This window comes from Eschrichtius robustus, chromosome 15 (genome assembly GCF_028021215.1).
Source record: "Eschrichtius robustus isolate mEscRob2 chromosome 15, mEscRob2.pri, whole genome shotgun sequence".
In the NCBI taxonomy this organism is placed as follows: domain Eukaryota; kingdom Metazoa; phylum Chordata; class Mammalia; order Artiodactyla; family Eschrichtiidae; genus Eschrichtius; species Eschrichtius robustus.
Window position 1 is genome coordinate 60,950,611 of NC_090838.1, and position 17,218 is coordinate 60,967,828.

General features: G+C 51.0%; 1 protein-coding gene across 1 annotated transcript in view; it reads right to left on the reverse strand.

Moving 5' to 3' along the window:
* Positions 1-17,218, reverse strand: part of ADD2 (adducin 2) — a 104,619-nt gene that overhangs the window by 37,288 nt on the left and 50,113 nt on the right. Inside the window, exons 2-3 of the mRNA XM_068564129.1 lie at positions 7,218-7,335; positions 819-1,035 (exon numbers count right to left, since the gene is read on the reverse strand). Coding sequence (XP_068420230.1) covers positions 819-1,001 — 183 coding nt within the window. The 5' untranslated portion in view covers positions 1,002-1,035; positions 7,218-7,335. The remainder of the gene's footprint in view (positions 1-818; positions 1,036-7,217; positions 7,336-17,218) is intronic.

Here is a 17,218-nt window from a genome sequence, read left to right on the forward strand (position 1 = left end):
GGAGTGGCTGAGGCAGATCTCATCCTGGCAAGTACCTGGAGACGCCAGCTCCACCCCTGAGCTTCCCAACACTTAGGATCATGCACTGTTGCCTGCGGACCCCCCAGCTTTACTGCCCTGGGACTCCCCCTTGCCTCTGTCCACACCGCTCTTCCTCCCCCTCCGAGGGCCTGCACCACCCTCCTGCTTCGCTGGTCCAGTAGGCCCACCCTCCATCCTTCTCAACGCACCACCTGCCTCAAGGAAGAGCTCTGTGTCCATGCCAGGCAGGCGCCAACTGACCTCCAGACTCCGGCCACGGCTGGGTGAGCCGGTCTTGCCCGCTGTGCCCTCCTCTCCCCCACCTCCTGGGGTTTTCAAAGCCTTATTTGCCAGGACAGAGTTCTTTGTGGCGTTCAGAAAAGGGAGCCCCAAAGCTCCCACGTGGCGCCCCCCGGTGGCCCCTGGTTTACTCGAATTGTTACAGCTTTCGGTGAAGAGGGAAAGGAAGACTGGAAAGCGAGGCTCAGAAGGGGCACAAGAAACTGAGGTGGGGCTCCTGTCTCTCAGACCCACCTCCTCCCGGCACCGAGCCAAACCACTGCAGATAAACCAGGTTTTGCCCTCCGCCAGTGACTAGGGAGAGACTCACACACCCACGTTGCCAGAGCATCTTGCTCAGAGAGCTGAAAGTTGCTCCGACCCTGAGCCAGCGGAAGCGGAGTTATTTACCTTTCAGGTTCACCGGCTGAATCAGCGTCCCCCTCATCCCCCCCTCGCCACACCCGCTCCGGCCTCCTTTCCCCTCCCCCGCCCCGCCGGGGGCGGACCCCACTCACCGGGCTCTGCAGGATCATGGTGACACGCTTCTTCTGCTCCATCAGGTTGAAGTCCTGCCGCAGGTCCGCTGCACGGTTGCGAAGGCGCAGGTACTCGGGGTCGTCCTCAGAGAAACGATCGAAGTACTGCTGCCCCTGCGCGGACGGCGGGGAGGCGGCCTCGGGGACAGTCTCTTCACTCATAGTCCTGGTGGGTCTACAGTCCACTCCTGGAACCCTGCAGAGAGAAAAGGAGGGTACTCCCGGTCGGGGTACGCGCTTCCTAAGGCAGACGGCTTGGATTCGGGGAGATTCGCGGTGGGAGGCGGCTCTTCCCTGGAGGGTGTGAGCGGGGCCGCGGGGTGGAGGGCTGGGCGCCGCGGCTGCCGGCCTGTAGGGCGTCCAGCGAAGTGAAAATATGTCACCGGCTCGGGGTCCCCCGCCCCTCCCTTCCTGACCCGCCCGGCTTCGGCGGCCACACTCGGGTTCAAGTAGACTGGTCCTCCAGTGCGAGCGCGACCTGCAAACCTCTGGGGGCATCTTGTGATGCTTATCTACACAGCGTAAAGCTATTCACTGGGAATTCGTACTTGATCTAAAATGTAAACCCTCTAAGAAGCCTCCTAAAAACATTCGGTGGGAAATCCACAAAACTGAAAAGAGAACGGGTAACTTCTACAAGGCGGGAAACGCTGTGGGCAGTGCTTTTCTTCACAACTTTGACTTTGGTCTCTGGAAAAGAATTATTGGTGAATCGGTTTCTGTAAAACATGTCTCACTGGAGAATCAGATTCTTATTCTAAGTTTAAAAGAGGTGTGCAATTTTTATTAATGGAAAATAAGTTTCTCCTAAACCCCAGTAAATAAATATTGAGAAACAGTAAAAGAATAAACACCATTTGAAGGGCACCACATTGCCCGGCTGCCCAGAGGCCCGTATATCTTGACCTGGTCCCTGGAGGGCGGGCTAGGGCAGTGTTTGGAAAGTTGGTCTGGGGAAAAGCCACATATTTTTTCTATTCAAGCAGGCTTTTTTAAATGCCTGAATGATGAATGAAGGAATGGCTTCTACGGCCATATTGGAGCCCTTCTTAAGAAGGAGGCTGCCATTCAGCCTCTACTTCCCAGCTGTGGGACTTTGGCCATGACAGCCTCCCTTTGTATCAGCACTGCTAGGCCCTCAAATCTGGGTTATGCCCCTTCAACATCCAGAGGGGGTGGAGGCTTACAGAGCTTCAGCCTTCTCCCAGTTGGCTGAGCCCCTTCTCAGCAAAAGAAGGCAAGTGCCTTGACTGAACAATAATTAGTTTTTGAACACACGTTGGTACGGAGATACCAACGAAAGAGCTTTACCTGGGGTCAGGGCACCTGGCTTTCATCCTTAACCTGACCCTCCCTCACTTTGCCTCTGGGGTCTCCCATTCCAGGAGGAGGTGGAGCCCCTCTTGTTCTCTCAGAGCAGCTGCTGGCCTCCCCAGATCTGATCTGCTCTGACCCCTCAGCTGATCCTGTTAGCCCAAGCCTTAGCCTTCATTCCAGCCAACAGCTCATTATGAAAGAGGCCTTGCTGACAACCAGGAAAGCATATTCTTGTTATCCATGAGCTGTCTGTGACCTCTTCTTCCATCTTCTGTCAGCACTTTACCCTCCACCTTATAGTTCCTCTGAGTGGGGTGGGCGGGGGCACTAGGCATGAGAAGTGGGAGTCCATCCCATCAGCCCAGAACACTCAGATGATTGATTGATTGATTGATTGATTGATTTTATTATTATTATTTGCATTCTCCTTTGGGGAAGGCAAGTAACAAGTTCAAGGGAAGACACATGGACAAGGTCCTTCAAGGGTCAGCTGAAGCTCTGAACCCTTGGCCTGGAGCAGGGATCTCAATCTTGGGTGCACGTTGGAATCACCTGGAGAACTTTGAAATATACTGATATCAGAGATTCTAATATTATTTGTCCAGGGTGTGACCTGAGCATCAGGATTTTTAAAAGTTCTCTGGGTGATTCTAATGGGCAGCCGGGTTGAAATACCACTGGCTAGATGTTAGTGGTTGTATCATGCAACAGAAGGCATCCATTCCAGGTGCTGGCCATTTCTAGCAAGACTGCTAAGATGGCACAAAGCCTCTAACGCTAGTATCGGGCACTGCCTCCCATGGCTGTCCAGGCCTCCTCCTCCCACTGTATTCACCAGCTGCCACCCCACACTTGACCTGGGGCAGCAAGAGGACTCCAAGTGCCACCACCACCTGCTTTTACAAGTTTACAAAACCATGACCTCTGATCTTAATTCCATCACTAATTAGTCAGCTCCATGTGAAGGCCCTCACCAGATCTCCCCCAGTTAGCACCACCCTTACCAGCCATGTCGATGGGATGGAGGATGGAGGAGGGAAGAAGGAGTCACCTTGGAGTGGCAGCCAAAAACAAACAAACCAACGGTCTCTAAAGAAATATTTTGAGACATATTTGGCAGCTTGCTAGAATGTTTGAGGTTGTACTTAGTGACATGTAAAGGCAGATTCTTCATCTAAGTGAAGAGTGAATGAGTCCATCAGGGACGTTTCTGGTTGAATTAGCTCTGGACTAAAAGTCAGCATCTACAATGTTGCCCCAGTTCTGACATTCTCTAGTTCATGGACTTGGACGAGTAATTTCCCTCTTTGGGTGTCACTTTGCCCATCCCTATAATGGGGAGTGGACAGAATGGACCTCTGGGGCCCCTTCCAGCTCTGACACTATATGGAGAGAGACAGACTCATGTAGAAAAGGCAGAAGGATGGAGGATCTAGGTTTCCTGGAGCAAGAGACCTTCTTCCTGCATCTCCCCAGTTCCTCTTCCTCAAGCCAAATGCTGAAAGAGAAACATCTGCAAAGAGCACGTATGACCTACTGACTGTTGCCTTGTGCTTTCAAGCCAATCCCATGCACATGGGATGAGTTAAGAATACTTCACCCCCATGATGCTCCCAAACAGCTTCATCTCTGGAACTTGGGAAGAAAGAAGAGACCGCAAGGTCAAACATAATGGGAATGCATCGGAGCCATGCAGACAGGGGGTCACCACCCAGTTTCTTCTGGGCAGACACCGCTGCAGACCAAAATTCTTCCAGAGGCATTGCCCCCCTGCATCCGTCCCCTTTAATTCTCTTTGGCACCTTCAGAGCCCCAAATCTTTGATGTTATTTTTAAAATAGCGACAAGCAACCCCCCAGTGGATACACTGGATGCGGGCATGGAGATCTCTGTGCTCCTCACAACACCAAATCCCACTAGCTCCAGAACCACCTGAGCTGTCAGCTTCTCTGGGACCAGCATAGCCTGGTACTGAACCCTCCTGGACTAAATCCAGGCAGGAAAAAGCTGGTCCTCTCTCTTCCCTTTGGAGTGGCTGCACTTCCCAGGAATCAGTCTGTGAAGTCTCTGAAGCAGCTCTGGCCCACGAAGCATGAGGAACGAAGACCTTCCAGGCCTGATGGACAGGAACCTCCAGGCCTGCCTTCACTCATTAGAGCCCAGCCCCACAGGGCTGCTCCAGAGGTGGTCCGATGGGGGTGGGGGTAGAAAACGGAAGCCCTGACTCCCTCACCACGACAGCTGGGGCCTGGGCAAACTCTTCGGCTTTGTGAACCAAAGGCATTCTTCTGTGCTCCTTCCCTCCCTTCCCAAAATGTTGGGAGGTGGTCAAAGTTGTGTGCAGCACAACTTAGTTGTTAAAAGCAAGGACTCTGGAACCAGACCGTGAGTTCAAATCTTAGCTATGCCCCTTATTAGCTGTGTGATCTTGGGCAAGTTACCTAACCTCACTGTGCCTCAGTTTCCCCATATATTAAACAGGGATTGCAACTATTTAACTCCTCTTTAGGTTGTCGTGAGGATTGGGTGAGTTAATGTATGTGAAGTAGTTCAAAAAGCGCCTGGTGCATAGCAAGTGCTATTAGCATTTGCTCTTATTATGTGTCGTTTAGGGGCTAGAATCATCGTAGCATGAGGAACTCGAGTAATGAGAGGCTTATGATTCAATTGTAAACAGGTGCACACCAAATAACTGTAATTACATGTTTTAGTCCCCAAACTAATTCAATCTTGAACTATATTAACAAAAAGAAAATCCAGAAAGAGACTGACGAGAATGCCTCGTTCTCTGGCCAGGTAGTGGGAACATGTCAACTGGGAGATCACAAAAAAAAAGGGGGTAAGCAGGGTGCTGAAGATCACAGGATACCGGCGCTTGTGTGGCCAGGTGCAGCGTCATAAAGAATATGAGGCCTCGGGCCCCAGTTCCTGGCACAGAGCTTCAAAAACATATGGGATTTCTAAAAGGTCCAAAAGACGTTAGGAGTGTCTTTTCTTAGTCATCATGAGCCCCTTTCACCAAGTCTGAGTTTTTATGCAGATGTGGTGACTTACGGTGGGCACTTAGATATTTCAAGGGAGGGACTGGCCACTGAGAAAGACCAAGCACATGATTAGAGGGTTGGAACTTCACCCCCGTCCCACCCACAGAGGGAGGAGGGGAGAGGGGCTGGGGACTGCATTCAATCAAGTGGCAAATGATTGAATCAGTTGTGCCTGGTAATAATGCACACCCCCTTAAAAGAACCCTGGACAGCGAGGCCTGGGGGAGCTTCCTGGTTGGTGAGCACATTGCTGGGCAGGATGGGGGCGTGGAAACTCTGCACCACGCCCTCAACCCCCAGACCCTACCCTGCTTTTGTCTGGCTATTCCTGAGTTGGATCTTTTTTTTTTTTTTAAAGGAAAGCCCTTTAATTAATTTATTTTATTTTTAGCTGTGTTGGGTCTTCGTTTCTGTGAGAGGGCCTTCTCCAGTTGCGGCGAGCGGGGGCCACTCTTCATCGCGGTGCGCGGGCCTCTCACTATCGCGGCCTCTCTTGTTGCGGAGCACAGGCTCCAGACGCGCAGGCTCAGTAGTTGTGGCTCACGGGCCTAGTTGCTCCGCGGCATGTGGGATCTTCCCAGACCAGGGCTCGAACCCGTGTCCCCTGCATTGGCAGGCAGATTCTCAACCACTGCGCCACCAGGGAAGCCCTGAGTTGGATCTTTTATAATAAAACTGCAATTGCAGTTACAGCGCTTTCAGTGAGTTCAGTGAGTTATTCTAGGGAATTATAGAAACTGAAAGGGAGGTTGTGGAAACCCCCAAATTTACAGTCAGGTCTGCCAGAAGTGCAGATGGCCTGGGGTTCACACCTGTAGCTGGCCTCTGAAGAGGGCGGAGGCTTGTCCATGACTTTGCCTTTTCTTATGTGCCCTTTTAACTCAGGGTAGTGTCAGAACTGAGTTGAATGGTAGGACATTCAATTGGTGTCAGAGAATTGGTGATGGAACAACACCAAGCAATTTCTATTTGTGATTTATTTTCATTCCCAGGACCACTCTATGAGGCAGACATTATTGTCCCAGCTTTACAGATTAAAAAAAAACGGAATCAGAGAGGTTAGCTAACTTGCTGAAGATCACACAGATAACAGTGGAGTCAAGATTTCAACCAGGCCTGTCTCTGGCCCCAGATCCTGCATTCCTCCACTCCATTTGTCCCTAAGTATCTGCTGGACTGCCATGTGGAAGAGGGATTAGGCTGATTCCTTAGAGCCTCAGGGGCCAGAACCAGGAAGCGAGTGGTTATTGCAGGCAGGCAGGCAGGCAGATTCTAGCCAAGGGTGCGAGGGTGAGCCTTCCACCAGCAGGAGCTGCTCAGTAACAAGAAGATGGGACAGGCTGCCTCGTTAGGTGCTGAGCTCTCTCCTTGGAGTCAGGGTGACTACAGGATGCTATAGTGGGGCTTCTGCCCTGCTCGGGGTTGGACCAGTGACCTCTAAGGTCCTTCTGATTCCATGGTAGCTCTTTTTCTTATTGAAGTGTAGTTGATTTACAATGTTATGCCAATCTCTGCTGTACAGCAAAGTGACTCAGTTTTAGACATATATACATTCTTTTTTAATATTCTGTTCCATTACGATTTATCCCAGGAGATTAGATATAGTTCCCTGTGCTATACATTAGGACCTTGTTGTTTATCCGTTCTAAATGTAATAGTTTGCATCTGCTCACCCCAAACTCCCAGCCTACCCCTCTCCTTCTCCCCCTCCCCCTTGGCAATCACAAATCTGATCTCTATATGTCTGTGAGTCTGTTTCTGTTTTGTAGACGGGTTCATTTGTGCCATATTTTAGATTCCATATATAAGTGATAGCATATGGTATTTGTCTTTCTCTTTCTGACTTACTTCACTTAGCATGATAATCTCTAGCTGCACATGGTAGCTCTTGAGTCAGCAGGATCGGGGGAGTTCGTGGCGATGACCTGAGTGTCTGGAAGCTCATCCTGGTGAGATGGACCCAATCAAAAAGTGTGTCTCACGCCCCCATCACCACTGAAAACTACCGACTAATTACCAGGAGGCTGGAGCAGCCCTGCCCCAGGCTGCCTCTTCTCAGCGCTCAGCCTGCACACTCCGTTCCACTCCCGGGGTCGCTGATCGCATCTACAGGATCTCAAACATCCGGGTAGAAACTGGAAGACACAAAACACGACAGATATCAGGGTGTTGTCTGCACCACCATGACTCTTCACCCTGTTTTTGCAGCACCATTAGGTGCTGATTTATTTTAAGGACTGCTGGGAAATTCTTGAAAATGAACTGACGCTGAATTTTTTATTTTAAAAGCAAATTGTGTCTACAAAAAGGTAAAGAAAGCTTCTTATCTTTACAATCAGGATCAAAATTCCTTTCAAAGAGAGGAATTGGGAAATCCCTTTGCTGAGTGTGGGCCAAGGGAGCGCAGAAGAGGGCGGCTGCTCTGTCCGGTGCAGGGAACAGAATGTGGAACTCCGCGCAAGCCCAGAAAGCACATGGTGCTGGGCTAGAAGGGACTGGCCCCTTCTTGACACCCCCCAAAATACTTCACTAACAGCTACCAAACTCACAGATGCTGGTGTGACTGATTTTTAGATGCAGCCCAAAGAGGCAGAAAAAGCCCAAAGAATCTCAAACCCCAGGAAAGTGGGAGGGTTTTGAAGTTACACAGACCATGAATTGGTGGATTCAAGACAATGTCACCTACTGTTCAAGGGGAAGAAAGGCCCCAGCTAATACCTGGGTAACAGGTCATAAAGTACTACTGAAGGAGGAATGTAAAGTTGTTAATGTCTTATTAACATGGGCGAGTTACTAGTCCAAAACTCCTGGGGACAAAGGTCATCAAAGAGTTAATCATCAAAATGCTTTAAAAAAAAAAAAAGACAAGTGATAGGTTTTTTTTTCACTTGGGTGCCTGTTGTTTAGACCCAGGGATGCTTGTCTCACCCAGAGCCAGTGTCCCATCCCCGCTCCCACACCCACCCCCTCCGTGGCTCTGAGGGCCTGGCCCTGCCTGTCCTGCCTCATCAGCAGCTCAGCTCCACCCCAGACCCCATACTGCCCAGAGAGGAGCACTTGGGAAGACTAGTCTCACCCAGGAGGAGCAAGGAGAATTCATCTCAGCAGGTCCAGTGTGTGTGAGGGAATCCAAGAGGCTGCGTGGCCCCGGAGGTACAGCTGCCTTCTCAGCCCTGCCGGGCACTCAGGGCTCAGCATTCCAGTGCTGAGAGGGCCCCTGAGCCCGGTCCCGATGGTCATGCCTCTAGTTAGGGACCTGGCAGTCACTTCCAAAAGCTCTTCTCTATGCTCTACGTGTCCAGCTGCCAGCTGGGGCTCTCCTCCCATGGGCCTCATTTTTAGCTAGAACGGGGTCACTGCCACCACTTAATGCTGCTTCTGTCCATTGCCTACCAATATGGGAACCCTCCCTGCCGGGGTTTGCTGACATACCTCTGGATGCTCTTCTTTCTATGGGTGGCCACTGACCCACCTTAAAGACTAATCCTGCAGCCAGATAAGTTGTCTTGCATGAAGCTCCAGCTCCCTCCCCTTCACCAACAACCCCTGCCACAGAGATGTGAGGTTGTCCCGTCCCTGTTAAGGCTTGGATTTTCAGAGTCTGAGCTATTTCTTATGTCCACTGAGAGAATTAAACTTTTGTCCCCAGAAGGAACCTATGCCATTCAGGTAAGAAGAGAGACATCTGTCCCACAGATAAGTATACACTGAATGCTGAATAATTCCCTCCTGATCTCCATCAGTGTTGAAATTCCACCATTAGAGTTCCATTCCCTGGGTTATAGCATTAACCCCTGATTGCAATGAAAATAGCCCTGAGAGGTATTGTAGGCAAAGGCATTATTTTAAACATTCTCCTGTGTTACCAAATCTGTCAAATCTCTGATTGCAGTCAGGCTGGGCAGGGCCAGGAAAGGTACCAGATCAGCAAAAGAGGTCTGATACCAGGGCCACTCAGGAGGGTCCAGCACCTGGGGCAGAGCTGCGGTCCTGGGTGGGCTTCGGGGGATCCTGGCCTGACAGAACCCTCTGAGCTGTGCCTGCTGTGGTTTTGAGGCCAGGATCATGATACACTGAGTCTTTGGCTTCCCCAGCATGTGCTTCAAGAGGCGAGCTCACCCAAGCTTCCAGCCACCTAGGCCCCGTGGGCAGAGCTGAGAAGCAAGGAGTGCCCCATGTAATGAGAATGCCAGACCCCTCCCGGGAGGCGCCCCCCTCCACCCCGGGGCCACCTGCTCACTGCTCTCAGTGTGCAACCAAGCCGGCTGGAAGGCAGGAGTTGGGACACGAGATCTCAGCCCTAGCCGGCTGCTCACTAGACTGTGGCCTTTGCCCACCTGTATGTCCCACAGCCACCTTGAAAATGACCCGTCGGAGCAGACCATCACTCTGGCCAACCCTGCACCAGAGCGTCCTTCCTCCAGCCAGCGTCTCCTTCCTGCCCCCCACCCAGCTGGCCACCCACCAAGGGCCCCGGAAGGCAGCCTTGACTCCTCCCTCTTCATGCCCTGTGTACCTACTCTGTCACCAAATTCTCTGGTTTTGTGTCCTAAATATCTCCCCACCCAGAGTACCACGCCCTGAATCAAGCCAGTGTCATCCCCATCCCTTTCATGGTCTCTGCCTAGCCTTTCCTCTCTCATACCCTCCAGCCAATCAGTAGCCAGAGTCACTATAATGCAAATCTGGCTCATGTCTGTCATTGCCCTGTATCCCCCCCCCCCACCACCCAACTCATCCATGGCTCCCCGCCACCTGGGGCAGTGTTCCTGCACCTTTTTTTCTAATTTCTGCTCCTCTATCCAAAATTTAGTCAAATTTAGACTGTATTACAAAAGTGACAGCTATTCTTTTTATACTTAACAAATAAAATTTTAACTCTGATTTTGCTCTTTTAAACCAAACGCGTGGCCCATGTTGGATATTCAAACCCACCCATTCCCGACCAGGGGACCGGGGATCATGTCTTTCTCTCTCTGGCCACTCCCTTCCTCTGGAGGACCGCACCCTGCAGAATGAAGTCCCTCTCAGCTGGTACACAGCCCCATGGGCCTCCCAGCGCCTGCCCCCACCCTCCCTGCCTATCACTGGTGCTCTGGGGGCTATTCCCAGGATGCAGAAGGCACCAGGCTGGTCCCCATCTTTGTCCTTGCTCGTCTCTTCCTGGAGCACTCTTTCTTCTTTGCCATCGTCTCCCTTCAGCTCAGGTTGTCCTCTCCTCCCAGAAGCCTTCCCTCTGCACCCCTGTCCCGCACGCTCTCCCTTCACTGCTACCCTCCTCTTTCATGCCACTTATAATCCGACAGCAACAATCTATTACCATGAGCTCCTAGCAGGCAGGGCCTGTGTCTTTGCCATTTCTCTATTCCTCGTGTTGCTATAGGGCCTGGTGCCAGGTAGGTGCTGAATAAATGTTACTTGAACTAAAACTCAACTAACGGTGAATTGGGAGGAGTTAGGATGGTTCAGCAAAGCAGCACTGCCCAGGCCCGGGGGTCCCAGAGGTGAGTAAGGCCCTAGGGGAGTCCAGGGAACAGCGTGGGGAGACAGACCCCTGAGCAGCCCATTTCAGAGTAAGGTGATAATGGGGCGTGCGTGGCAGGCACCCTAGAGCCTACATCACCTCCTCTAAAATAACATGTTCTTTTCTTATGTAACCCAAATGGCTGGGCCTGCTCTGGCAGCCGTTCTTCTTGCCTATTTTGAGACAGAATTCCAGTAATTGATTGGAACTTTAACAAAGCCAACTCCACAATATAGCACCGATTGTGGCCACACGGAGGAGAAGGTAATAGACACCCTTGGCTCAGCCCCGCCCCCTTATCCATCCCTCTCACCTCTTCCCTCCAGTAGCTCCTCCTCTGCCCCACCCCCACCCCCCCACCGCAGGACCCTCAGCTCCCCGCTCAGGGGAGCCCTGGAACTCCCTTTGGGCATCTCCAGTTTGCACCCTCACACTCGAGACTACTCAGCAAAGACTCTGCTGGGATTCTCCCTCCTAGGAGAGCAGCCGGGGATCACAAATCATGAAAGACGCTCCCCGTCACAGGTCATTTTCTTCCCTGTCCCACTGAAGACCATGTATATGTCACCAGTGGAGGATGAAATCACTTTTCTGTGGGTCGTTCCTTGTAGCTATAAAAGGAACAGAAGGTCTCGAAGAGGATGCTCGAGTTGTCTGGCTTTTTGTTAAAATCTGTTTCAGCCCCGTGAGCCCACCAGGGAGCCGAGTGCCTGTCTCCTGCCACTTCAGTGGGAGGTGTGCAGACAGGAGCCAACGGCCTGTATCACTCGCACCCCAAGCCCGAAGCAGAAAGACATGGCAAGTGGTCCTTCCGCAGCTGCCCCCACTGCTGCCATGGGCACGGCCACCCCGTGGGTGGTGCCAGCCTCTAAAGCTCCAGGCCCCCAGCCCCGCAGGTCAGCTCCAGACAAGGACAGCACGGCATTTGCTTCAAACATGAGACTTAAAGTCAGAGCCCAAACTCACCGATCCCTGAATGAAACTTCCAGAAGTGAGGGAGGAGCTGGTCAAGGCCTTGCTGCTGTTACTTTGCAGAGTAAATGGAGACCGTTGAACAAGGGACCGGACCGCACCCTGCCTGGTCTGTTCGGATAAAGAGAAAGCTCACGCCCCTGGGTGGTGGGATTACGGCTGAAGCTTATATCATCAGCTTCTTCACGTACTTCTGAATTTTCCACAGTTCTGCATAAGGTATTAACTGCTGTGACCACTTAGGATGAAAATAATTTCAAAGAAGAAAGGGAAAAGGAGGAAGGAGAGAGTCTCCCTCTGTCCATCTCCGGAAACCCCCTTGGCTGGAAGAATCCTTTAACCCCCTGACTGCTGCAGGCCTAAGGAGGAAGACATTATTCAATCCAAAAAATTGGGGCTGTTAAACCCAAATAGGTATTGGAGCCGTGCCCAGCCCTTCTCATCAGTGCTGCGGTGAAGGGCCCATCATCTTGGTTTTCAGGTGAGGAAACTGAGGCTCAGGAAATGGAGTGACTTGACCAGGATCACAGAGCTATTGGGGATCGTCACATTACTGAGCGTATACAGTGCTCCAGTACAGGCTCGTGAACCACGGGGTTCCAGGGAGGTCTCAACCTTGATGCACCAGCATGAGCTTTAACACACTCGCCAGGTATCCCTGCCACCAGTCACAAAACCATGCGGACCTCGTGCGTTCAGTGAAATGAAAGAAAGGGGGATTCAGGAAACCCTGGTGATGCAGAGACAGTCCTGAACTAGCAGGATGGCTGGGCTCAGCCTTCAAATACTCAGTCCTTTCAGTGAGGAGGTCAGCCAAACTTGCATACTATGTGGATGAAAGCTCATCAAAAAGCCCGTCTAATTGAACTGACACGTCCTCTGATTCACTGTTCCACACCTCAGGCTGTCCTAGAATCCAGTCACAGGTACCTTTAAGCGGTCATCTCATCTACCTTTTGCCTTCAGGAAAGACTGTACCCAAAAACCAATGGAGCCATATTTTGAAAAGTTTCTCCTTGGTTAAATTCAAACACAAAACAGTTGATTCTGCTTTGGGGCCTAATCTGAGAGCACTTGTCCTTCATGTGGCAGGACTACTCTTGTCCCCAACTCCACCTCCAGCCAAGAAGTCCAGGGAACAGCTATTGGATGCTGTGTCCTCTATGTCTAATAGAATGAACCATATCCTTGGCAGATGAGGTTTGTTGGCTATCAATCCTGCTTCTGCCAGGTACGCTGTCCCAAGATCTACAGAGCAAGGCAGACTGACATGCCCGGCTCCCAAACACTATACATCCATGTTCTGCTGAGGGGGCACCTTCCTTCTCTGTGAAACAGGACCATAGTGTCATCAGGCAGAACCAGACTAGGATGAGAAGGCCAAACTTAAAAGACATCAAGATGAGACAAAATGGAAATAGATCCATTACCTGGATTTCTGATTCACTGAGCCAATGAAAACATCCATGGCCGGAAGTGTTCTCCAGAAGGACTAGCACATAGTAAGTGCTCGACCAATCCCCTATATCCTCACTCCAAGAACCCTCCCAGATCTGCCTGTGGGATCTGCCCTGCATTTTCCCAATGTTGGGAGCAGAGAGATTTAAGGGAAGCAGAGAGAAAATTAAGAACTATTACAGGGAGTGGGGATGGGATGGGATGGTAAATTACTCAAAAGGAGTCCAAAGCTATCTCATTACAGTAAGAGCCCAGGGAGTTGGCTCTACCATGCAACATCGTCCCTAAGATCCAGGCTCTGGAGAGCATTAAGGGCCCAGGATCAAATCCCAGCTCTGCACCTTTCCAACTGTTAGTTTCTCTAAACCTCAGTTTCTTCATCTGTGCAATGGAGACAGGAACAGTACCTCCTCAGAGGATCATATGAGGCAATTTATGTAAGGACAGGCTTTGCACAGGGTCTGGTAGATAATAAGTGCTCAATAAATGTTACGTGCTACTATTCAATCAGTCCTCATGTGGTCTATGACAGTGTAACGATTGAATCTTTAAATCACAGTCTGGATTCCATCTTGCCATCAAGCGTACATCTGGGCTGACTGCCCCATCAAATGTTCTCAAGGGAATGTCAAAGAATCTGTGAAACTGAGCTTAATAAAATTAGGCAGGTTATGTCTGTTGCTGAATTTCTGTACTAATGACACAGGTAGATTTGGGGCTGATTATGCATTTTTAAATGGTGGGCTCCACTTTTCCATCTGAGCAGGTAGTCTAGAGCTTGCACTGCTGGTTGTGATGCAGCTTGCGCCACTGCTGAGAATGCCTGGACCGGGTGTGGGCTTTTCCTGCTAATTGTCTGACCCTCTCAACCCGACATTTATTGTAGGTACAAAAGGCTGTATCCAGCCATCACCATGCTTGTGCCTTGGGAAGGGCTTCTGGCGATTCTTGGCAGTCAAGCTTGGAACTCAAGAGAAAGGGGTGAGTCTCTCAGGCTGGGAAAAATGAAGGTGGCAAAAGATCGCAGACCAAGGCAGAAAATCATGAAGGGTATAAAGAGGATGAATGCAAGGGGAGATCCCACTCTCAGCGTTCAAAGCAAGGGTAGTTAAAGCAAATTAAATGAGGTTTCACACGCTGGTTAGTAAACAAATGGCATGTGTGAGCCCAAGGCAGGAGGCAGATCAAAAGTGCCAAGTGATGAAATCATACTAAATACTCATCTAAGTACCTTCTTTAATGGTAAACATCCACAAGGCACTTAGCCATGCAGGCTGTCTCATGGAAACATGTACCTATACAGTGTTAAATGAAAAAGGTTTTGGGGTGGAATCTATCTATCTATCTATATTTTTTTAAGTGCCCGCTATGCCCGGGCACTGTGCTCAGTGCTGCCCTGCCGTAAGCCTGACATTCCAGAGCCCATGCTGCACTGTGGGGTGAGGGACTGAGCAGCTGTGTGACCTTGGGCACTGTGTGCTTCATTTCTAAATGGCGGCCATAGCAGTACCTCTCTCATGAGAATGTCTCACCTGCATTTCTGGGTGGCCTTTTCATGAGGGATTCAGAGCTTGGCTCAGCTGCCAGCATCCTAATGAAATCATGCACCTGTCCAAGGCACATTTGCCTCTGCCCCCTCGTGCCCCCCACAAACACACAGCATGCACGTGGGCCTTCAGAGCTCAAGCCCGGTTGTATGCTCCCTGGGCTGCTCACCCAGGCACACCAGGAGGTGGCAACATCTCCCCTGTGGTTCTCGCCCCTCCTGGACTCTTGGATTATGCTTCTGGCTCTCCTTGACTTGGAGCCCCATCTTGGGGTTGCAGGACTCAGCTCCGTGCCCTCTAGAGAGCTGAGCATCCATCCTGGCAGGTCCACGGAGAGAGTCCCCAGCAATCCCTGCCCCGAGCAATGTCCCCGGCCATGGCTATGCATGTGGTCCTTTGACACAGATGGGAGGCGCTGTGTCAGTCACTCACTGCTGAGTAAGATGTGCTCCCCATCCTCCGGGCACCAACAACTTGGGGTCCCCCGACCTCCAGGCACTGTGTGGTGGGAGCAGGAGGGCCCACACCGGATCTTGGCCTTCTTTGTGCCCAGCCTCCCTGGGCAGTGGGACAAAGAGTCCTGGTGCCATCTCTCTCCTCCACCTCTTGAACCTTCCATAATTTCTGAAGCATTTAATAATGCTTCTGAATGGTGAAGCATATGGTAAAGAGCACAGATTCTGAGGCAGACTGCTTGGTTTGTTGGCCAAGTTCAACTCTACTAGCTGTGAGAGCTTAGGCGAGTTCCTGAACTACTCCGAGCTTCAGTTTCCTCATCTGTAAAGTGGGGGTGGTAATTACAGTAGCAGCCCTGAGGGGGTGTTGCAATCAAATGGATTCGTCCATGTGAAACATGTAGGGCAATGTCTGTCGTAGAAAAGGCATCAGTAACGCTGGAACTATTTGGCAGTGTTCAGCAGTACGGCTAAATCAGAACGCCAGGCTGGACTAGCTGCGGAGGGTGAGCTATGGCAAGGGGCTGGAAGCATCTGCCTGGGAATGTTCCAGAGGGGTCTGTAGGGTGTTGAACAGTGGCCCCTCCCCTCAGAAAATAGGTCCATGTCCCAACTCCCAGAACCTGCGAATGTGACCTGATTTGGAAAATGGATCTTTACTGATGTAATTAAATTAAGAATCTCAAGATGAAATCATCCTGAGTTATCCTGGTGGGCCCTGAGTCCCATCACAACTGTCCTTACAAGCCACATGAAGATGGATGCAGAGATCTGAATGATGCAGCCAGAAGGCAAGGAACACCAGGAGCCACCAGAAGCTGGAAGGGGAAAGAAAAGATTCTCCCTTAGAGCTCTGGCAGGAGTTCAGCCCTGCTGACACCTTGATTTCACCCTTGTGGCCTCCCCAGCTGTTTCAGGCTTCTCCAGTGCTAAAGTGCACACACACTGCCTGAGGATCTTGCTAACCTGCAGATGCTGATTCAATCAGCGGGTCCGGAGTGAGGCCTGAGATTGTGCATTTCTCAAAAGCTCCTGGGTGAGGCTGATACTGCTGGTCTACAGACCATGCTTTGAGCAGCGAGGGTATAAGAGCCTATTGTCATCAGCAGCACCACGATGGCAAAGGAGACCCCTAAAACCAAAAGCTCAGAATTTGTAGATGCAGCGAGCCACCATGCAGGGCCACCGTGGCAGCGAAGGAGCCCAGCTTTCAGCTGCAGGGTGAAGAGTGGATGCAAGTCCTTGACCTCTGATGATACGTCTCCCTGGGCTTAGCCGATGCTTCTACATTGAACAGCAGCTCACTGGGCCAGTGCTAATGGCTTCTGACTGCTCCAGTTCATCACTCTCTAACAGGGTCAACCAAGAAGTGGTTTCATCTTTTTGGATGGAAAAACAAACAAACAAAACACCAGATTATCTCTGGCTTACGAAGGGCCCAGAACAATTTCTGGGAGAATGGAAACTTTGATGACAGAATCCCAGTTCTCTAATTTCAATGAACTTGATGGAGACTTCTACATCAGTACTTTTTAAAAAATATTTAATTATTTTCTTTATTTTTTTGGCTGTGTCGCATCTTAGTTGCGGCACGCGGGATCTTCATTGAGGCATGCGGGATCTTTCGTTGTGGCGTGCGGGCTCTTCGTTGTGGCACACGGGCTTCTCTCTAGTTGTGGCATAAGGGTTTTCTCTCTCTAGTTGTGGCGTGCAGGCTCCAGAGCGCATGGGCTCTGTAGTTTGCGGCACGCGGGCTCTCTCGTTGAGGCGCGCTAGCTCAGTAGTGGTGGCGCGCGGGCTTAGTTGCCCCGTGGCACGTGGGATATTAGTTCCCCGACCAGGGATGGAACCCGCGTCCCCTGCATTGGAAGGCGGATTCTTTGTCACTGGACCACCAGGGAAGTCCCTACATCAGTACTTTTGCCATAATGTTTTTATGGAGTGAAAAGCACCTGGTCCAAAAAGAAGGCAAGAATGTGCCTCTAACATAGCCTGAGCTGTTCCATGACTGAGTACCTAGAAGCTCAGTTTGATAGACAAGAGAGGAAAGGTGGCTACATGG